Raw genomic sequence first — 21,519 nt, forward strand, 5'->3', positions numbered from 1 at the left:
GCAGCTGCTGCGTTCCGGCCACGCCACGGCCATGGGTGCCTTCGTGCGTCCGCTGGGCCAGACTGAGAAGCCCGGAGGCACCGCCGCCCCGGGGACCCGGCTCGACGATTGTGATGGTCCTGGGAACCCGCATGACGGCATGGGGACACCGCGGACCCGACCCGACGGACAGTGACGGGCAGAAGAGCTCACTCGATGACCCAAGAGGTCCCGTTGACAGTTTGGGGAGGACCGGACCTCATCAGATGGAAGATGAGAGGTCTTAAGAAACTCGCTCCACATGTTGTGGAGGATAGGCAGCCACGCGGCGGACGGGAGATGCCCGCCCTTTCCTTTGTAAGGTGACAGGTCAGACCCCGCCCCTCCTCCGCCAGGAGGGCTTAGAGAGGCCTGGGAGGCCAGCTGGACAGTGTCATGCTGAGATCTACTTACCCAAAGGCGTGAGGAGCTCAGACCTCCCCCACACCGTGGCCAGAGAGAGCCTGAGATCCTTCTCTTGACCTCTGAGAACACCCTCCCCGGATCCTGACGGCTCCCTGCGGTATTGAACTCTGAGAAGAGCAGACTTGATGAGCAGTGAGAGGCTTGGAACCCCCACCCCCATCCATTTGACATCAGAACCATGAAGAGCGCATTAGGATCAACTAAAGACTCGGCCCTGACCCCTGGGCTCTTTCTCTCTCCAGACTGTTGAACAAAGGGAATAAAATTGGGGCTGTGCCTATTTCTCTGTTGATGGTCTCAAAGATTTTATATATTTGCGGAGATTTAAAGGCACATACACTGAGAAGTGGTCCTCAGAGGTTATGAAAGTAGGGAGCTGTCTCTCTCTCTGGAGCCCTTTGTTGGGCAGATCAATGGAGAAGACCCACCCTAGCTGTAACACAAAGAGACCCCACTTGACTGTTTATTGGGGGAGAAATGAAGTAGAGGAAATGGTGCAGCTGGTGACCCCGGAGGATCTCAGAACTCCGGGCTCCACCTTCTTCAAAGGTGACAGGAATTTCAGCCTCAGCTACAAGCTGGGAGTTTTGTCACTAAGGCCCAGGGGCTTGGGGCAGGGAGATGGACCCACAGACTGTAGTAGGTATACCCTTCCCACATCCCCATATTAACCTTCCCTGATCATGAACAGGGTGCTACTGCATTTTGCAAACCTGAGCTATATTTGGACCCTTGTTAGTAAAGTACATGGAAAACAGATAAATCCTTGCAGATACAGTTTCAGTGAGGAAAGGAGCCCAAACCTTGCACTGAAGGAAGAACAGACAGAAGAAAAACATGGTCACTGCCCTAATCCCAATAAAGGAGCCAGACACCCAAATAGTAATAAAGTTGCCTTGAAATTTAAATTAGAAGCCAGAAGTGTGGTGGCGCATTCCTGTAATCCCAGCACTCAGGAGGGTGAGGCAGGAAGATCCCTGTGAGTTTGAGACCAGCCTGGGCTACATAGTGAGTTCCAGGTCAGTTTCTACATAGTGAGACCCTGTCTCAATAAATAAATAAAAGAAATTTGAATTAGAAGTTTTCAGGAAGGTAAGGAATGGGCTCCTAAACAGTGTGAGTAAAGGCCAGGAGAAGACAGAAGACAGATGCAGGATCCCAGGTGGAACCTAGAGGGCTTCAGAGCACAAGGCTGTGGCACTACTCATGTGGTGTCTCTTCCGGCTTTGTTTTTAGTTCTTCCTCATCATGGGACTCCAGCTACTTCTCCATCTCTGCCTGTTGTTTTCATCAAGGTGACCCTAGTTTTGTCATTCTTGTTTGTGGTGCTGGACTTATGCACAAGCTCTCTACATCTAACCTACACTCCAGCCCCAAGGTGGTCCTGTTAATCCTGCCCTGCCTCCATCTCAAATTAAGGCCTAAATCCTGAAAGTGGCTAACAGGGTTCTACCCAGTCAGCCCCTTTGTCTCCCAGTTCCACCTCCCGCTGCTCCTTCATCCTGGCTGGCTCCGTGATCTTGAGCTCTACTAAGCTTCAGGATGGGAGCTTCTGGGAGTGCCACAGGCAGTGAGCAAGTCAGGGAGGTCACTCCATTGTTACGGAGCAATGGGGTTTGCCAGGTAGGGAAGATGGGGGAGGGAATGCCTGCGTTGGGGGAGGAGGTGTGGTGTGCAGTGAATGATGGTTAAGGACGTGGACCTCAGAACTAGAGTGCCAGGTTGGAATCCCAGCTCAGCCCTAGCTGATCACATGATCATGGCCAAATAATTTAACCGCTTTGTGCCTCTCTGCCTCAGTGTCCTTATCCGTGAAATGGGCATTAAAATAATGTCACCAGTGTGGCTGTTACAATGATCCAGTGAATTAACTAACTACAAGTTGTGGCAAAAAGCGATGACGTCCCCCCACCCTGGCCCTTCTGCCCGCTTGAGTCTGATCTCAGCCACAGAAGCTGGTTCCCAGGAGGCTGCCAGCTTCCTGCCCTGGGCCCTGCATTCTGTCCTGGATGCCTTTCCAGGGACAGTCACAACCAATTTTACAAGGTTCCTCAGAGGTCCCCTTGCCATCGGGGCCCCATTGCCCACAGTGGTCACCACTCCATGAACACTGCTGTGGACCACCCTCTGCCCTTTCTCACTACCTACTAGTACCTTCTGGGATCCCAAATAAACCTCATCAAGGGCTGGGGATTTAGCTCAGTGGTGCTGCTGCCTGCCTCACAAGCGCAAGGACCCCAGTTCGATCCCCAGTACAAAAAAAAAAAAAGAAAGAAAGAATCTTATCAAATAAACCTCATCCCAATCACCTCAGTTTGTGCTTCTGAGTGAAGCAAGGGAACATTGCACAGGGCTTGGCTGATCACCAAGAGGGCTGCTGCTGTGTTCTTTCACGTCGCTGAGGCCCTTGGTCAACATTTCCCAACACCTTGTATTTGTCTTTTTTTTTTTTTTTTTTTTTTTTTTTTTTTTGGTACCGGGAATTGAACTCTGGTCCTTGTGCTTTTGAGGCAGGCAGCAGAACCACTGAGCTAAATTCCCAGCCTTTTCTTTTTTCTTTTAAAAAATTTCAAGTTTCAAAAATTTGACAAGTTCTGTACATTATCTATTAAAGAAGAATTTGAGGTGGATGTGGAGGTTCCAGTATTCCTAGCACTTGGGAGGCTGAGGAAGGAGGATCACAAGTTCAAGTGCAGCCTAGGCAACTGAGCAAGACCCTGTCTCAAAATTTTTAATTAAATAAAATTTTTTTCAGGTAAGTGTAGTGTTACTTGCTTATAATCCCAGTACTCTGGAGGCCAAGGCAGGAGGATAGCATGCTTGAGACCAGCCTAGGGTATCTTGAGACCAACCTGAAATACATAGCAAAATGTTGACAATTGGTGAATCTGGTATATAGGTTGTATAGGAATTTATTGAGATAATCCCCAAAACAGAATAAAAAAATCAAAAACAAATCCAAGAATCTCTTGATCTAAGAAAATTGCTGTAAAGGACATACAGGAATTAGAGTAAATATTTTGTTTTGTTTTGGTTTTGCAGTGCTACAAATCATTGAATCCAGGGCAGTACGTACTAGGCAAGAGCTCTACCACAGAGCTACACTCCAACCCTAGAAGTGAAGTAATTTGTAATATGCAGTGTGAGTTAATAATAGAATTGAATTGCCCGGCACAGGCCAATAATCCCTGCACTTGGGAGGCTGAAGCAGAATTTCCCCGAGTTCCACACCAGTGTGGGCTACCTAGTGAGTTCAAGGCCAGCCTGGACTTGGCAGCAGGACTCTGTCTCAAAAAACGGCAAAACAAATAGAATTGAGTTGAGTTGTTAAATTTCCTGATTTTTTTTCTTTTGATATTTTTTGGAGATGGTCTTGCTGCGAAGTCCAGGCTGGCCTTGAACTCATTTGTGGCTCATGACGATCTTCCTGGCTCAGCCACCTGAGTGCTGGGATTACAGGTATCCACCACCATGCCCAGAAAATTTCCTAATTTTTACAACTGTATGCTAATTTCAGAAGAGAACACCCTTATTCTGGTTTGTTCTCTTTATAGTGCTGTTTATAGTCAGGGCCTTTCATTTATATAAGCACAGTTACCACTGAGCTACACATCTTGCCCACCTTGATTTTAAGACAAACACACAAGTATTTAGGCGTAAAGAGACATTGGATCTGCAGCCTACTCTCACAGGTATCTACTACATAAATACATATGTAAGTATATTAGTGAGAGTGTAATTGCTAAAGCAAATGGTATAGTGGTAACAATTGGCAAATGTTTTATATATGGGAATTGTTATAAGTCTTAAAAGTTGTAACTCGAAACAAAATGCGTTACAAAAATGAAAAAGTCACGTGTGTTGACTGAAGCCTGTAATCCCACAACCCTGGGAGGCCGGGGCAGAAGGATTACAAATTTGAGCTCAGCTTGGACAACTGAGCAATTTAGGGAGACTCTGTCTCAAAATAAAGGGCAAGGAGGGCCAGGGATTTAGCTCAGTGGCACTGCACCTGCCTCGCAGGCACAAGGTCCTGAGTTCGATCCCCGGCACCAAAAAAAAAACCAAAAAAAAACAAAGGGCAAGGAGTGCTAGAGATGTAGCTCAGTGCAGTGGCCCTGGGTTCAATCCCATCACTGTATAAAGAAAAGGAAGGAAGGAAAAAAGAAAGAAAGAAAGGAGCCAATGGTTATACATTATATATATTTCTTACTTGAGATATCATGGGAGTGGGGCCCTAGTTTACACATGAAATTTATTTCACTTATATATAGCATGAAGATAACTCTATACAATATTTTTAACAATTTTGAGCAAGGCACGGTGGCATTCACTTGCAGTAGTCCCAGCTACTCTGGAAGCTGAGGCAGGAAGGTCCCTTGAGCCCAGGAGTTCTAGGCCAGCTCCAGCAATATAATGACATGCTTTCTCAAAGATTAATAAGTTAAAATTTTTTCCACAAAACAAAGTTTTCTGGTATGGAAATTTCCACTTGTGGTATCATGCACATGCTCAGAAGGTTTTGATTTTGGAGAATTTTGGATTTCAGGTTTTCGGATTAGGAATGTCAGTGTCTCACTGGTCATCACCCACTTTAGGCACCAGAGATTGGCACGTGTGGCAGAGTGTTGCAAACGTGAAGCTGTTATTTTTCTGAGACTTCATAAAACTCCTGTGCATGGCTGCTTCTTCACAGATTTTGCAATTAATGAAACAAAATTGCTGCTTTTTTCAGCTTTTGAAAAAAATAACATCCAGTCTCCTTTATAGATTCTGATCTCCAGAATCAAGGATAACAATTTACTAGCTGGGCATGGTGATACACTGCTGTGATTCCAGCACTCTGGGAAGCTGAGGCAGGAGGACTAAATTCAAGCCCAAGCCTGGGCCAATTTAGCAACTTAGCATAACGTTCTCAAAATTTTTTTAAAAATTGAAAAGGCTGGTGGTATTACCTCAGTGATAGAGTGCCCTGGGTCAATCCTCAGGGCCAATATAAGCAAAATAATTAAATATATGTATATTTTAAATATTTAAAATAAAAGAATACTACTCAGCCATAAAGAATGAGAAATTAGATTCATTTATAGGAAAATGGATACATATTGAGGATATACTCCTAAGTGAAATAAATAAGTCACATATGTGTAAATACCGAATAGTTTCTCTGGTGTGAATAAATTGTAATAGTACACAAATCTTTTTCTCATATTTTCATGAGGTAATTTATTTTTTTGTTGATGGAGTTTGTGAGTTTCACATATACCTTGAATATTAACTGTTTATCACTGTATGGGGTTATTCTTTATATAATATATATGTGTATGTATATATTTTTTCTCTTATTCTATGGGCTACATTTTCATTTAGTTGATTGTTTCCTTTACACTTCAAGAAACATTTAAATATTTCTCAGATGTTTATTTTGCTTTTGTTTTTTTGTTTTTTTGCTTTTGTTCCTTGCACTTTTGGTGTCAATCCAGAAATTATTACTAATACCAATGTTGTGGAGCTTTCTTCCCTCCTCAGATTTATTCTAGAAGTTTTATAGTCGTAGCTTTTATGTTTAAAATAATTTTGAATTTTATTTATATTTACAAAGGAAATAAAATTATTTTTTAAAACAAAATAAAATAAAAATATACGTATTAGATTTTAAAACAGTCATGATCTTCTAGAAATGTCCCGCGGCTTGTTTGTTGGTAAAAAGGATATGACTTTTAGAGTTGGCTTTGACGTGATCTACGGAGTGGGGAGTGGATGCTTAGCAGAGGGAGGCGAGATTGGCCCTGAACTGTTAATGGCTGAAGCTGAAATGAGTCCAAGAGGACTTGTAATGCTGCTCCTTCCTCTCCTGTGTAAGCTCGACAGTTACCAGAATGAAAGCTGAAGGAACTTCGGTGATGCCCCTTTCGTACAGACGTGTCCTCACTATGCCCATGGGACCGCATGGGACCTGGCCCTGCTACCCGTCTCACCACCACTCCCGCCCACTCTGGTCTTCTCACGTGCAAGCACATTGCTGCTTCAGGGCCTTTGTGCTTGCTCTTCCTCTACCTCGAATGCTCTTCTTCGAGGCCTGCCCTATCCAATACACTTCAAATTTGACTAGGCAACTGAGGGATTTTTTTTTTCTTTTTGGCATAGTACTAGGGATTGAACATGGGGCCTTCTTACTGAGCTGCATTCCCAGCCCTCCTTTAATTTTTTTTGTTTTTATTTTGAGACAGGGGCTCACTAAATCACTAAGTTACCCAGGCTAGGTTCAAACTTGTGATCCTCCTGCCTCAGCCTCCCAGAGTGCTGGCATGTACCACCACACTGGGCTTGAATTTTTAACTTCATAATTTGTTGTTGTTGTTTTTGTTCTTGTTTTGACACAAGATCTCACTATGTAATTTAGGCTGGTTTTGAACCCACTGCATTGCCCAGGCAAGGCTTGGACTTGCAGCAATCCTCCTGCCTCTGCCTCCTGAGTACTGAGATCACAATCATGTACCACCACACCAAGCTTCATTTTTTATATTTAAAATAATTTAAAATTTAAAGACAGAAGTAGTGTAGAATATTTTTTCTGTCATGCAACTTTATTGTTTGGGTAGAATAACATCGTTTTATCTGCTTTTTAGTGCCCAAACTGAAGTGTGAAATATATACCAGATTTTAAAGATTTAGTAAGAAAAAGAGATTGTAAAATATCTCATTATTTTTATATTTACTATGTGTTAAAGTGATATTTTGAACATACTGGGTAAAATAAAATCTGTTATTCAAATTAAATTCACCGAGATTTCTATTGTTTTAGTCTGACTACTCAAGAATTTGAGATTGCATTTGTGGCTCACATATTATTGGGCATCTGTGTGTCACGCTTGGCTCTTCACTACAGTTGGCTATCAGAGCGTGATTATAATGGTAGAATCGTCTCTCCGATGCCTTCTTTTACTGCACTAAATTGTACTACTCAAAATATATAAATGAAATAAAGATAAATTGCCCCCCTATTCCTTGGCCTACTTTTCCTCCATACTCAGCACCACCTGACCTACTATACCAGTATAATTTTACTTGCTTTATTTATTGTCAGTCTCTCTCGGTAGAATGCAGCTCCGCAAGGACAAGGATTTTTTTTTTGTTTTTTGGTACTGGGGACTGAACTCAGGTCCTTGCGCTTGCGAGGCAGGTAGTGGAACCACCGAGCTAAATCCCCGGCCTGACAAGGATTTTACTCTGTCTTGTTCGCTGTCGTGTCTTTGCTTCTTGACCAGGGCCTGGCTCCTGGTGGTCAGTATCTGTTAATTTATGGAATGGATGAATGAATGGGATTTGCTCCAACTGGGTCTATATTGCTCGTCCTATTTGCTGGCCATGCCAGGGATGCCATGCCCCCTCCTTGGTTGGAGGCAGAGACATGGCCTGGCATTTAAAGAGAGACAGATCTGGTTTGCATTCTGACTTTTCTCTAAATCTAGAGTCTCTGCCAGAGCTGCTACTTTGCCGCACACCCTCAGTGTCCATTTCCCTGCTTTCCCAGTGCCCATTCCCAATGCCATTCCCGGTGTCCATTCCTTTTCCCTGGTTTTCTTTGGAGGCTAACCCCACACCACCTTCAGTCTGCATGGTTCAGAGGGCGCTGACTGTGGCCCCAGTGAAGGTGGACCTGGTGGCCCATGCCAAAAGAGCGAGACTTAGGACATTTTTCTTTTTAGGTGTTCAAATTCTAACCTGGGGCCTTGTACATAGTAGGAAAGTACACTTACCACCGAGCCACACTCCAAGCCCCAGCCTGGACGTTTTCAGGGGCACTCTGGCCATCACCAGGACAAGAACAGAGCCAAAATAAAATAACTCAGAGCTGGACATGGTGCCACAAGCTTGTTGCCCCAGCACTTGGAAGGCTAAGGCAAGGAGGATTGCTGCAAGTTGGAGACCAGCCTGGGCTACACAGCGAGTTCAAGGCCAATCTGAACTATAGAGCAAGACTTTGTCTAAAAACAAAAAACAAAAACCTGAGGGCCAGAGAATCTAGCTCAATGGTTCCACTGCCTGCCTTGCAAGTGCAAGGACCCAAGTTTGATTCCCCGGTACCAAAAAAGAAACAAAACAAAACAAAACCCAAGAGATGGAAACATCATCTGAGTCCGTGATCTAGCTGTGCCTGTTGTCCTAAGGTTCTCAGTTACCCACAAAAATAAACTCCCATCTCTGCTTACAGTCAGTGAAGTTTGGGTTCAGTCACTTGCTCTGTGCGTGGCCTCAGCCCATGACTTCCTCTCCTGGAGCCTAACTCAGTGGGCAGATCATTGGGCAGTTGTGAGAATTCATGGACCAGACATCTTTGCCAAGCATACATCCAGGAAACCAGCACAGGGCTCACGCCTCTGTTCTTCACTCTGATTCTGTTCCCACACCTTTTCTTCATGCCTTAAGCTTTGAGGAGCCTGAACTCCAGGGTCGAACACTGACAATTCATTCCGTGTTGTCAAGACCCCAGGAAGAGGGGTCTCACAGTCCTGGGCGAGTAACGGCTCCCCTGGACAGCCCCCACCCCATCCGAGATCTTTTGTGGACAGAAGTCAGGATCTGTAGCAGGTGCTCTTGGCAGCTCACCCACTTCACCTTCTTACACCTGCATCCAGCCTCCTGTTTTGAGCACCTGTGCTTCTTCCTGAGGGTGGGGCCTTTATGGGAAGGAAAGGCCAGAAACGCTGGAGAGTCCAAGTCTCCAGGAAGAGTCCTCATCAGTGAGATGAGAGCCGGTATACAAATGCCACAAATTCTTCACCCCTTGGGTGGTACAACTTCCAGTGTGTTCCACACAGTTTCTCAGTGAGATGGCAACCCAGGTATCCAGTGCAGCAACCAACCACTAACTCACCCAATGGTTGGCTTTCTCCCTTCTCCAGCTCACCCCACCGACTCCTCCTAACATCACCTTCCAAATCAGCTCCTCAACTTGAATCTCTGGGAGACACCAACCCAACCCCGAGCTCTGCTTAAGACGAGGGGGATGTCCGGACACATGGGGGTGGTATCCCAGGTTCTGGGGACTCAGGCACCCAACATCCTCACACATCCTTTGACAGTATACATTTATTACTCATATCTGGGCTGGGTACTCAGATTGGGGGGGGACCATTGACATAGCTGAGCACCAGGTAGGGCGTCCTGGCCGATCTGGGGTGAGAGCAGCAGGGGCCTCCTGATATGGGCAGGAGCAAGGTGGCACCCACCAGGAGAAGGAAGAGGAGGAGGAGGACAAGGAGGAAGGTTCTGGGCCCCCTGAGTGCAGGAGCAGGGACCCTGAGAAGAGAAATGCAAGTGGGGTGTCACCATGAGCCTTGTCTCCCACACTCCTAGACCCATACTCCAAGCATCTCACCCATCATCCACCTCCAGCATCATGTCCTGGAAACTTGGAGCCATGTGCCTCTTCTTGTCCTGAGGAGAGATAGCAGCCCACAGAGGAATGGATAGAAATACAGACTTTACTATTTACAAGACTAGTCTTATTTCTCCTTTCCTGGCAATTCTGCTGTCCTCAGGGCCCCACACAAACTTGGTACATCTCCAGGTGTATCATGTAACTCTTTGTGCAATATGATCCCCCTTTTCCTGATGACATTGGTGTAATTTGGGAGGGGGCAGCAGTCATCCGTCCTACTACTAGACCTGCAGGTTCATGCAAAGTTGACCGACATCCCCTACATTCATAATTGGGCACGGGACCCCAATGTGGCCAATCAGAGGGCCCTGACTAGGTCAGCGTACAGCCCATGACCCGAGCCGGGGAGTTGGAGTCAGCACTGGGACCTTTGCTGCTTGCCAGAAGGTCAAGGGCACACACTCCTTCTCCCTGGGGTGGGCAAACCAATAGGAAGTGAGTGTGTAGCTGTGCTGATAAGGAGGCCACGTAGGGGAAGAAGAGCCCAAGAGAAGGAGGGACTGAGAACTGATAGCATTGGAGGTCCTGAGTTCAGCCGGGCTGGAATCTTCAGTTATGGGGGAGGGTGTCCCTTTATTGTTTGTGTTGGTTGGTCTTTTAGGTTGGGATTCTGGCACTCACCATCAAGGAATCCACCTGGCTGAGGACCAGCTCACCTGAGGTTTCCGGAGCAGAGAGCGTCTTTGGTGACCTCCTAAGTGTTCCCGGTGGCTGAGCCCTGACACAAGCATGTCCTGCGGGAAGAGGGAGGTATTCAGTTCTTGGAGAACCAGTGACAAAGACTGACGTGGTTGTGGAAGAGCCACAGAGGGGAACATCGTAGGGGTGGCTGTTTCTCTTCAAAGAAACCAAGAGGGGAGAGGCATTGTTTATTCATCTGCTCAACAAATATTTAATGAGCATCTACTACATACCAGGCACGGTTCTAGGTCTGAGGGCACAGTGGGGATGGAAACAGGCAAATTCTTGGCCTCTGTGGGATTTATATCCCAGCCAAAGAGGCCAAAAATTAATAAATGTGCCATGTCAAGCTGTGGTAAGTCTGTCAAGAAATCCAGCCGAAAGATAAGGAGTGCTGACTGGTGCCAGGGCAGGCCTGTATGAAGTGACACAGGAGTAAAGACTGAAATGCGGTAGAGGGAGCTGGGCATGAGCCAGGGCCCCGAGATGGCAGTGCCATTGGCATATTTGCCAAAGGGTCTGGAGTGTGGCTGTAGCCAAGAAGGTGAGGGGCACAATGAGAGGAAATGGGGTTAGGATGCAGGTAGAGACAAATGGAGAGTGGAGCAAGTGAGACAGAAGACTTCCCAGAGACAGAAACTGAGACACAGACAGAGACAGGCGATGCGAGTGGAGACATCATGGAGACATCAAGAGAGAGACTGAAGAAGAGACAGAGCCACCAAGACCTTGGACGACAAGGACCCGCGAGAGGTCACACAGAAGTGCCCTGCGGTTGCCTGGCTGAGTGGAAGATCCTCAAAGGGAACTGCTCTCACCTCAAGGCCTTGTTTCCTGATCAGGAGGCCCCACTGGCCACACAATTCACAGGGAGTTCCTGGCACCCGGGCTGTCTTTGGCCCCAAGGGTCCAAGGTCCCCAACATCTGCTGCTGGGTCCCACTCCAACTCTGCAGGAGTGGGGAAGTTACTGGGTGCCCAGGACCCCCAGACTCCACCAGGTCCTGGCCCATCTGAATCCCCTTCGACCTCCAAGTCCAGGTCCAATGTGCTGGCCTTCTCGAACACCTGAGTCAGAAGGCAGAGGTCATGGGAGTTGGAGGGTTGGCAACTGGGTTGGGGACCACCAGGACGGGGCATACCAGGCTATAGCTGACCAGCTGGGCCTGCAGCTGCCAGAGCCGTCGAAAGATGGTATCTCGGTGGGCTCTGAGGGCCCTCAGGATCTGCTCCAGAGATGCCCAGGCTCTGGGCTCACCTCGCTGTGCCAACCCCTCACCGAATGCTAGCAATGCATCCACACGTTCTGCTGCCCCTCGTAGCTCTGCCTGCAGGGCCTGGGACACATGATTAGACATCACACATACACGCACACACACACACACACACACACACACACACACACACACACCAATACCAGGGACCCACACCCTGGAGTTACCCCCTCCCCTGTTTCTTATGCAATAAGACCACTTCCCACTCTGCTCCTGGGACTCTGCCTCCCACCATGCATCCTGGCCTCCCACTGCCCACCTGCAGCTGAGCCATCCCGCTCTGGGCCAGTGTCCAGGCCCTGAGGACTTGCTCCAGGTCCTGCAGTCGGAGGCCCAGGCTCAGCAAACAGAGCTGTATGCTGTCATGTTCAGCCTCCAACACTTCGTGGCCAGAGACAGGGTGCTAGGGAACACAGGGGACCAGAACAGAACCAGTGGGTCAATCAAGACACTACCTCCAATCCCATTGCCACCCTTCTTCTGCGGCCTGTGGGCTTCTGGGTGCTTCTCTGCAGCAGAGTGCATCCATCTGTGGTCTGCACCAGGGCTGCTCCCATTTAGGGGCCTCCCATTTGAGAGCTGTGGGCATCTAATTCAAGGATTATGGGTTTTCAAGTCTCCTGGAAATTTGGCTACGTGAGTCATGGGGGCCTGGACAGGGGATGTGATAGAACTGGATACTCCCAGGAAGAATGGGATCGCACCAGCATCAGTTATTAAATACCTCTGTCTTACTTGGTAAAATACTGAAATATTTTTATACAGATTGACGAAGAAGCTTTTTCCAGATGTTTCCCCTTCCACTGATGCCCAACACCTCTCTAGAATCAGCCCCTCATCCCCAGGGGAGCGGCCACATTCTGGGAAACAGAAAGGAGGCAGGGCTGGTACAGGGTCTGGTCACCTCAGCGCACCTCACGGTGTCTGCTTCCAGCTGGTTCCTCGTGGAAAGCGGGTGCTGATAATCGGGGGGCATTGGCAGCAGGCTCAGTGCCCCTCAGTGCACCCTGGAAGTACCCAGAAGGGTCCCAGGAGTCCTGAGCCTGCTCTGGCCTAGAAGTAAGAGATATTGACTGGCCCCTGGGTGAGCCACTGCCTTATTTTCCACCCCACCCTAACCCCATACCCAGTGATCACAGCACCTCCTACCTTCAAATGGTCCCAGCCTCCACTCCCACCCTCTTGGGATCAACTTGCAAAAGCCCCAGTCCCCACCTGATCGTCTCCTCTCCCAGTGCAGGGCAGGTGGTACATTCGGCAACATCCAGCTCCCTAGGGGCTCCTGGGGGGTGACTGAAGGGCTCTGAGGGGAATCTAGAGTCCAGAGATGAGGTCAGGGACATAGCTGGGGGATTGGGGACAGAGTTGGGTGAGGACACCCAGTAAACCCTCTCCCCTAGTCAATGGTGTCCCTGGAACCTCCTCAGCAGACCTCACCCCTGAAGTCTGAGTCTCAGAGGCAAAGCCGGTTCCACCCCTTCCTAGAAGAACCTGCACCCGGGTAACCTGACGCCCTGCTCAGGTGACAGCAATCATTTAACTCCTTCTTAGCCCGCCAGTAGGCTGAACCTTCCAACATCACCCAACCAATCCAAGGGAAGCCACAGAGGAAGCACCCACCCACCCGGAGCCCAGGACTCTGCTCCCCTCAGGGACTCACTCATCTGACCTTCAGGGCCCACCCATCCACTTAAGGACCCAAGCACTTTGCTGAGGAGCCCAAGTATCTGTCCCCCATTTAACATAATTGTGGGGCTTGGTGGCCCCAACTGTGATCCCAGCACTCAGGAGACTGACAGAGGCTTGCCAGAGTTCGAGGCCACCCTGGACCTACATAGTGAGTTCAAGATCAGCACGAACAAATTCTAAAACCAAGTGTGATGGAAAGATAATTTGTTTATTTGGAATGGAGTTGTTCCCATAGTTTCTGGGAAATAAATAACCCAGGGAAGCTTGCCTCTGTTCCCCGGTTCCAACTTTCCAAGATCACAATGACAGCAGCCCAGGGGACAGAAGCCCGGGAATCCCAGCAGGCCCTGAAGCCTGTTGGTCACTTGCTGAGCAGGAGGCCGGCACGCAGCACGCGGGGAACGCGGCGGATGGTCAGTGAGACCCGGGTGCCACGCACCAGGCAGGCTCCAGGCTGTGCAGAGGGGCAGGTGGCTGCATTGGCCGGCAGCGAGGCATCGTCCAGGGCATCTAAGTGGGCGGGTGCGATGCCGTGCAGGAGGTGCGTGTAGGCGGTGCCTCGGAGCACCAGTAGGCTACAGGGCTCCAGCAGCAGCGAGGTGATGGGTTTGGGTGGTGGCCGCGGCTGCGGGGCAGGTTGATGGTCAATGAGTATCCAGAGGTTGGGGTGGGTGAAAAGTCACCAGGTTTTCAGGGGTCAAAGGACAAGGGTCAGCAAGTCCTCAGGGCAAAGGCCAAGGAGAAGGCATGATCCCGGGGATAGACGTTGGTGGCTGAGGAGTGAAAAATCTGGATTTCCAGACTAGGACTGCTGGGCAGGGAAGGAAGAGCCCGGGGTTGGTAGTCTCTCAGCAAAGGGCAGCAACAAGGCTGCAGATGGGGACGTCAAAGGGTCAGCAGGGTGTGGCCACAGGGAGAGAGATCAGCTGTCCCAGAACACCTGGGCAGAACTGAGTGAGGGTAGGACCAGGTGAGGACAGTGAGGGAGGCCACAGGGAGCGGGATATCTGAAGACATCAGAGGACGCCTGCAGTATGAGGCATGTCAGGGTATCCAGAAGCACACAGAGCTAAAGGGGACTCCCTGAAGATCAGGGAGTATCTGTGAACACTGAGGTGTCAGAAATGCATGGCGCAGAGACAGCCGTCAGCGTATCTAGGGGGTTCCTAAGCAAAGTCATATGACAAGAAGCAAGGAGAATCTGCGGGTGTCCCACAATGCAGATCACAGTGGCAGGATATCGGTGCCGGGGTATCCTGTGTAGCGGGCAGCCAGGACATCTGGGAGGATCGTGGTGCACCCATGAGGGGATGATGTTGGAGTTTCTAATGACAAGAATGTCTGTTGGTATACTGGGCAGCCTGAAGGGACATGTGGACCTTGGGCTGGTGGAACACTGAGGGTGTGGGATCAGGGGGTCTGTGAGATGCCAGCAGGTAGGAAAACTGAAGTATCTGCGGATATCATGGCAGTTACAGCAACACGTGAGCAGATGAGTCAGGGGTCCAGGAGGAAGTGGGTGCACCCCGTAAGGGGAAGGTGTCTAGGTGTCAGGAATATCCCAAAGGTGGGTGGGATTGGGTCATCCCGGAGGATGTAGGATGTTGGATGCTCCAAGGGTTTGGGCAGTGTCTCGGGGCCCACCTGTTCTGTAGCATCATCGTCCTCTGGCTGCCGTGGCTTGTAGAGATCCAGCATGGTGTGGGAGCCCAGGCTGATGGTGCCGACAGTCGGGTAGTACAGTGGTCCGTCCTCGTGGGGCTGGAGAGTGGGCACCAGGGCTGGGCAGGGCAGGAGTGTACCTCCCCACCCTCTGGGTCAAAACAGGGCTCCCAAGCCGGGGCAGGGAGATGAATGCTGGATGGGGTTAAGTGGCCGCTCCATGAGTGTGAGGTGTTATGCAGGATGCCCTGAGAGGTCTGGAAGGAGCTGGTTACTGTAGGAGCTGGGGTGAAGGTATGTGGTTACCATGATGCCCTCCCCAGGCAGATACTGGTTCACGAGGACATGGTTAGCTGGGAGACCCCCAAAAAGGCTGAGGTCAGACACCTTGTCCACGTAGCGCTGGAGCCATGGGGGCAGCCGCTCAAGGACCATCCCACGGGGATGGGGAAGCCCACCTGGGGAGTGAAATGGGGTCCTGAGGATACTCCACCAAGAAGCCTGGAGCCCCCACAAGGGATATCCCAGTGGTTAGAAGCACCCTGACCCCTTGAACGACGCCCTGACCCTTTGGAGATCACCACTGGACTCTTCAAAGTTTCTCTGACTTCTCCAGTCCACTGGACCCTGAGAGAGAATCCCAACTCACCAGGATATCTCTAACCTCTCAGGACCGCCAATGACCCCTCAGAATACTCTTGGCCTTGGGGCCCTCAGGGACCTTTCCTTCCATATGTCAAGACTACTAGACATGAGCTCTCTACCCAGCTCACATCCCAGAACTACCCACGCCCCAGCCAGGGACACTTACCCCAGTTCTGTAACTTCCTCCCAGATAGCTGAGTCCACTTTGGCTTTGGGGCATTGAAAACCTAGGAGGTGGGGAACAGAGCATTCCTTTTCAGGACCATCCCTCTGTGACTCTCCTACCCACACCAATACAGGAGGCTTTGCCTGGGATAGAAATTTGTTGACTCAGTTGGAATCGTTCTCTGAGACAGTATAGTCCTAGGATTTTGTCTTTTTTCCTGGGGAGGACTACAGGTATCCACCAGGGTTGAGAAAAGAAATGGGCTGCAAAATCATGGGTCTGAATCTTCTCAGTTCTGGGACCAGCCTAGGCTCTTTCAGTCCAGAAAATAGTCTGTACTCCAATTTCCTGATTCTTGGGCTATTTTGGGACAGTCTGAGTACTGGGACCTTCTTGTTCCTATTGCCTAGGGGAGACAGTGTGCAAGATTGAATTATCAGTACAGCAAGGAAAATATTTTGAAAATCCTCCACTGCCAAGATCCCAATGGTCTAGGATGGGCTATCTCAGTCTAAGAAATCTATACTGTAGTTGATAATCTCATCCTCAGTATGGTTATGGGACTGGCCTGGGATATGTAAATCTAGGGATTGTAAAATTTTCAATCCAAAAACCCCAGAGTTCTGGAATGGGCTATCTGCAGCTAACTTGTTCCTGGGACTCAAGCTCAAGTGGGTTACTCCAGCATAGAGAAGATTTGTGCTCTATAACTAAGATTCTCTGGCTGTAAAAGGATATGCCAGTGCAGAGACCCCGAGTTTTGTAAATTCTTCCTTCCCTAAACCTTAAGAATAGAATATTGACTGGGCCGTTCAGCACTAGTTAACCTTGTTCCTAGGAGTCTGGGTTTAAGCTGAGCTACCATAGTACTAGGAAGAGTTTACTCTGTAGCATCCATTTCTATTTCAGCCTATATTTATAAATTGCTCCAAGATAGGATTTTTGCCAGGTGTGGTTGCACATGCTTGTAATCCCAACATTCTAGAAGGCTGAGGCAGGAGCACTGGGAGTTTGAGCTCAGCTTGAACAACTTAGACTCTGCTCTACAAGATAAATAGATAGATAAGAGATAATTCCCAACTCACCAGGATATCTCTAACCTCTCAAAACCTCCACTGACCCCTGATAGATTAGATAAAATAGCAAGATTTGAGCAAGGCATGATGATACATGTTCTCATGTTAATCCCAGTCAGAGGCCAAGGAGGAGGAATGCAAGTTTGGGGCCAGCCTGGGCAAATTTAGTGGGAATTATTCAAAATTTAAAAAAAAAAAAAAAGACAATAGGATCCTTAATAGAGCTTTTGCTGTGGGGGGTGTTTTATCTCAGTATAGGGCGTATTCATTCTGTGACTTCTTCATTCCCAAGCCACTAGGGTTGCCCTGGGCTATTTCTGCACAAGGAATCTGATGTAGGTACATCCTTGCTTTAGAGGCTGGCCTGGGCCACCTCAGTACAGGGAGTCTGAGTTTCATAATAAGCACCTCCTAAAATCAGTCTGGTTTTCCCTAGGCCCCCCGAGAAAAAGCCCTTTCCGAGGGGCCCTAACAGTTCCGAGAGAGGAACAGGAAGCGCAGAGAAAGGGTGCTATGTCACACCCTCCTCTCTGCCAGGTCTTCACTTGCAGCCTTGGAGGGCCTCATACACAGGCTGGGGGTTGGAGAGAAATACTGAAAGTGGGAGAAAGCAGGCTAGAAGGCACTGGGGTCACCTGTCGAAGCAAATACTCCTCCTCTTCTTTGGAGATGAAGTCAGGGATGTAGTAGATTACAGCTGGTGCCTGCAGTGGAGAGACACCTCTGAAGATGTGGGTCTTTGACCCACACAGGGACCCTACCATTACTGAGCAACCTTGTGGAAAGGCTAAAGATGTCCTCATTTGGGACAGGGTCTGAAGTCAAGGAACACATGCCCATTCCAGGGTAGACTTGAGAGTGGGGCTGGACTCTTGAGGATAAAAAATGAATTTGGAGGGAGGGGGAAGTTCCATTCGATGGACCAGGAGTCAGCCTGCCTATCTCACCCCCCCCACTCTGTGCACCCTCTGTCCTGACAACCTGGTCCACCCTGAATGGTTCCAGGGCTGGGACCCTGGCATCCTGCTCCTCCATTGACAGCGATTCCTTGCACCCAGTCCTGTGGGGAGAGGAGGACATAATGAAGTCACTAAGCCTCCCACCTTTAGGCCATGAGCCAGTCTTCCACCTGATTAAGGGCCAGCAACCACCCTGTGAAACTCAGCCTCTAAAACCCTCTCAAAGCCACACAATGATCCCCCAGGCACCACGTCCAAACACTATGAGCACCAGCACACTCCTCCAATACTCTGTCCACTGCATGCCTATCAAAGTACGCAGTTGCTCTTTCCCCTCCCTGAGAGCATCCTCTGAGCCCACACAGGAAGCTTTTCTAGGCTCTTAGGACTGCACTCCAAAGCCACATTAAATACCTCATACCCCACTTCAGCAACCATGAGCGCGGCTCTCCAACACTCAGAGCCTCACCGACCTTCCTCTGGTCTCATCCCTTTCAGCTGCTCCATTCTGAGCATCGTGTGCCTCCAGGCTGCGCATTCTTCTCAGATATGTTCACCCTCAGTCTCCTTGGAACCTCCCACTGTGGAACCCCTCAGACTTACTTTCCTGGGTTCCCCTTCACTCCAGCACCCTCGGACCTGAGCCTGACTCTTCTCAAATCTTAGCTTCTTGAATCCCTCAGACCCGGATTCTGAATCCTTTAGGGTGCCACGGTGAACCCCCTCGGACTCCCACTGACCTTCCCAGGATCCTCACTCCCAGCCCTTCTGAATACTCATCTCTGCCCCGGTAACCCCCAAAACTGACCTTCCACAGGTATCCCCTCCAATTTCCAGATTTCCTCACCCCTAATCCCTTTTCAGGCACTTCCGCCCTCGCTTGATTGACGCGAGTCCTCAGACCAATGGAAACGCTCAGAAGTCGTAATGGTCCACTTTCCAGCCATTTGGAGCTCTGTTTGCTCAACGATAGGCTGAAATTCCTGGCCTCTGAGCCATTGGGAATTTAATGGAGGCGGGTCTTACCTGGCACAGACCAATCAGGACTCCAAAGCCGAACCTGTCCACATTGAGGCATGGGCCCTCCTGTAAGGCGCCGCGGAGGCGGCCACGAGAAGAAAACTAGAGGTCCTGCTAGATGAACTTCCCGCAAACTAGGCCAGTGCCCATTGCGCGAGAAGCCGAGATTGAAGAAAGCTCTTCCTTTTCATCCTACCCCAGCCAGAGTACAGAGGCAGGGTCCCCCGTAGCCCCAGAACAATGACTTGACACAGAGAGGCCATAGAAACGTCTTTATTGAAGAGGACAGGATCATGCGGAGTTTGGGGACATGCAGTGAAGGGACAGTCGTTAGCTGTCCTTGGTGGTCGGGTCCCCAGGTCTGCCCTGGACCCGTGGGGCCTTCAGGTTCTCCCTCAGGGTGTTGGTCTGGCCCAAGTGCTGTGAGGGGCCAATGACTCAAATTTGATGTCTTAGACTTGTGACCAGAAGGTAGATTGAAATGGAGGCTCAAGGCTTGGGATCCCCTCAGGGCCTCGGGGGACACTCCATGTATTCGAGATGAAGGCTTTTAAGATTTGGGGTTCCCTTGGGGCGGGAGCTCTTGGGATTTGCCATTCTTGAGGTTCGTAGGCTCAAGGCATTGAAGTCCTCAAATTTCTAGGGATGGTGATTCCTGCTTGGGGTCTCCCGTGCCTGTGAAAAGGACTCCAGATTATCTGGAAGCCTGGAATACACATCCTGACTGCAGTCTCCTCTTTCCCAAGCACAAGGACCTCATGATTGGGACTTCCTGGGGGTTGGGGATTTTAAAATTTGGGATTCCCTGGGGATTTGGGAGTTTGTTATTTGGGGGTCCTGGGAGTTCAAAATTTGGGGTCTTCTAAGGACTAGGTCTTGAGGGCACGGGGGAGTTGGGGATATATATACTCTGGGGTGTAGGATCCCCAGAGTCCCAGAATGGGATCTCAAAATTTGGGGTCCCCCTAAGGGGAAAAATCATTACTTAAAAAATAGAGAATTTTCTGGGAACCAGGCCAGCACAGGTTCTGTGGGCCATGTGGGGTGAGCTTCATACAAGGCACTGGGGGTTTCTTGAGGGAGCAGAGGGAAGAATTGAGGGTCCTGTAATTAGCACTTCCAGGACTATTTTGGTGTCTGTTGTTGGGGGTGACAGTGGGCTGATTAAGGTGGGTCTCTTCTTGAGGGGTAAGAACAAGGTCTTTGCTAATGAAGGGAGTCTCCGATAGGGGATCTGGAGTGTAAGGGCTTTGGGGTGACCGTGAGCTCACATCTTGAGAGCAATGATGTTAAGCAGATAGTGACATGGTCTGCTACTCTGGAGTTGTTATCTATGGTTATTTCAAGGGGAAGGGGGAAAGGAATCTTCATTAATGGTAGTGTTCTTATCCCCACTGATGAGTGACTCAAGAATGTCCTGTTGTAGAGCATTATGTGGAGAGGATCACCATCACTGGGGTGTGAAAATCTGTTAATTGGCGGTCTGCTCTGAGGGGCTGGGGACAGGAACTAACCTGAAGGTGCTACTCAGGGAATTTCTTTCTGGGTGACACGAGGTCTGTATTTGGGGGGTTATCTTGGGGGATCTGTTATAATGGGGCCTCAATGATCGAGGGCTGGCTAATGGGGGGGTCTCTATTCTGGAAGTGTTACTAGGAATCTATCTCGGGTGACTGGGAGCTCCTTGTGTCAGGAGATGCTAGAGGGGACTCTGTGTCTCTGTCTGGTATGCAGGGCCTTTAAGACTGCATTTCTGCCCTCAGCATCCAGGGAAACCAGCAGCAGAAGAGCAACCTGAAAGAAGAACCAGATCATATCCTGTCATGAGTGTGTAGGGACACCTGGCTCCATCACTCTCCCCACAGCTGTCCATGTTTGGGATTCTGCCTCTGACTATGTTCTCGTAGGCTTTAAAAAATAGAGATGTTCTGCTTTCTTTACCTGCTCCCTAAAAGCTAAAGTCACTAGAAGTCAGTGTTGGGTCCTATACCCTAAAGACTGTTTCTGGATGTGTTTACTAGTCACAACTTTTCCTAATTCTGTTTCTAGCCCCCACTTGAGCTCCAGACCCTTATGTCCAACAGCTCTGTGGATGCTGCTTCCTGAATATTCTGCAGAAGGGACAGGAGTTGGCCACACACCTGGAGATAGAGTTCTCTGATGCAATGTCCTTTGGGGTCCGGACTGTTGTGAAGGTACGTTTAGGTTGTGTCACTGGAGAGAAGGATAGGATAGCAGGTGAGGGGATAAAAGACCCACCTGTCCCCTTAATACCCACCCAGACTTCTTATCATTAATATCTATCCATGTTCCCTGGGTCCAGGGTTCCCAATGGCCATCTAGACATCTTGTCAACAATATCCACCATGTCCTCCAATGCCTACCTGGGACCCCACATCTCAGTGCTTGCTTAGAGCCAGCTTTTGTTTCTTTTCTTTTCTTTTTTTTTTTTTTTTGTT

At 49.3% G+C, this 21,519-nt stretch overlaps 3 protein-coding genes across 9 annotated transcripts in view; all 3 read right to left on the minus strand.

Annotated features, from left to right (window-relative positions):
* Window positions 1–9,537: 9,537 nt before the first annotated feature.
* Syne4 (spectrin repeat containing nuclear envelope family member 4) lies at window positions 9,538–13,288 on the minus strand. The gene is made up of 8 exons (XM_010631873.2): window positions 13,059–13,288; window positions 12,758–12,896; window positions 12,103–12,246; window positions 11,712–11,906; window positions 11,389–11,637; window positions 10,546–10,671; window positions 9,827–9,885; window positions 9,538–9,747 (listed from the first exon to the last, which is right to left on the minus strand). Exons 1-8 carry the CDS (start codon window positions 13,184–13,186, stop codon window positions 9,564–9,566), a joined length of 1,224 nt encoding a protein of 407 aa, XP_010630175.1. The 5' UTR covers window positions 13,187–13,288; the 3' UTR covers window positions 9,538–9,563.
* A 439-nt stretch (window positions 13,289–13,727) lies between these two features.
* Alkbh6 (alkB homolog 6) lies at window positions 13,728–18,964 on the minus strand. 6 transcript variants are annotated; one of them, XM_010631876.2, is made up of 7 exons: window positions 18,888–18,964; window positions 18,063–18,141; window positions 17,717–17,785; window positions 16,006–16,066; window positions 15,501–15,652; window positions 15,177–15,293; window positions 13,728–14,157 (listed from the first exon to the last, which is right to left on the minus strand). In XM_010631876.2, exons 2-7 carry the CDS (start codon window positions 18,114–18,116, stop codon window positions 13,894–13,896), a joined length of 717 nt encoding a protein of 238 aa, XP_010630178.1. In that variant the 5' UTR covers window positions 18,117–18,141; window positions 18,888–18,964; the 3' UTR covers window positions 13,728–13,893. The 6 variants fall into 6 exon arrangements, with proteins under 6 accessions (XP_010630178.1, XP_010630177.1, XP_010630180.1 ...); XM_010631875.2 differs by having other exon boundaries at window positions 18,849–18,943; XM_010631878.1 differs by lacking the exon at window positions 18,888–18,964 and having other exon boundaries at window positions 15,582–15,652; window positions 17,717–18,141.
* A 353-nt stretch (window positions 18,965–19,317) lies between these two features.
* Window positions 19,318–21,519, minus strand: part of Clip3 (CAP-Gly domain containing linker protein 3) — a 14,287-nt gene continuing 12,085 nt past the window's right edge. For both annotated transcript variants that reach the window (XM_010631881.3, XM_010631880.3), the window contains exons 13-14: window positions 21,202–21,274; window positions 19,318–20,854 (exon numbers count right to left, since the gene is read on the minus strand). In XM_010631881.3, the coding sequence (XP_010630183.1) occupies window positions 20,800–20,854; window positions 21,202–21,274 (128 nt within the window). In that variant the 3' untranslated portion in view covers window positions 19,318–20,799. The remainder of the gene's footprint in view (window positions 20,855–21,201; window positions 21,275–21,519) is intronic.

Source organism: Fukomys damarensis, unplaced genomic scaffold (assembly GCF_012274545.1).
Source record: "Fukomys damarensis isolate Sample0158 unplaced genomic scaffold, DMR_v1.0_HiC HiC_scaffold_19, whole genome shotgun sequence".
Classification (NCBI taxonomy): Eukaryota; Metazoa; Chordata; class Mammalia; order Rodentia; family Bathyergidae; genus Fukomys; species Fukomys damarensis.

Coding starts and splice junctions, on each gene's coding strand:
- Syne4 (XM_010631873.2), bottom strand. CDS start 13,186: ATGTCCCTGACCTCATCTCTGGACTCTAGATTCCCCTCAGAGCCCTTC. Junction 12,247..12,757: donor CTGGAAGCAGACACCGTGAG/GTGCGCTGAGGT, acceptor TGTGTTCCCTAG/CACCCTGTCTCTGGCCACGA. Junction 11,638..11,711: donor AGCTGGTCAGCTATAGCCTG/GTATGCCCCGTC, acceptor CTTCTGACTCAG/GTGTTCGAGAAGGCCAGCAC.
- Alkbh6 (XM_010631874.1), bottom strand. CDS start 17,884: ATGAGGACATCTTTAGCCTTTCCACAAGGTTGCTCAGTAATGGTAGGG. Junction 16,067..17,716: donor AGGAGTATTTGCTTCGACAG/GTGACCCCAGTG, acceptor CCCACCTCCTAG/GTTTTCAATGCCCCAAAGCC. Junction 14,158..15,176: donor ACGATGATGCTACAGAACAG/GTGGGCCCCGAG, acceptor CCTGCCCCGCAG/CCGCGGCCACCACCCAAACC.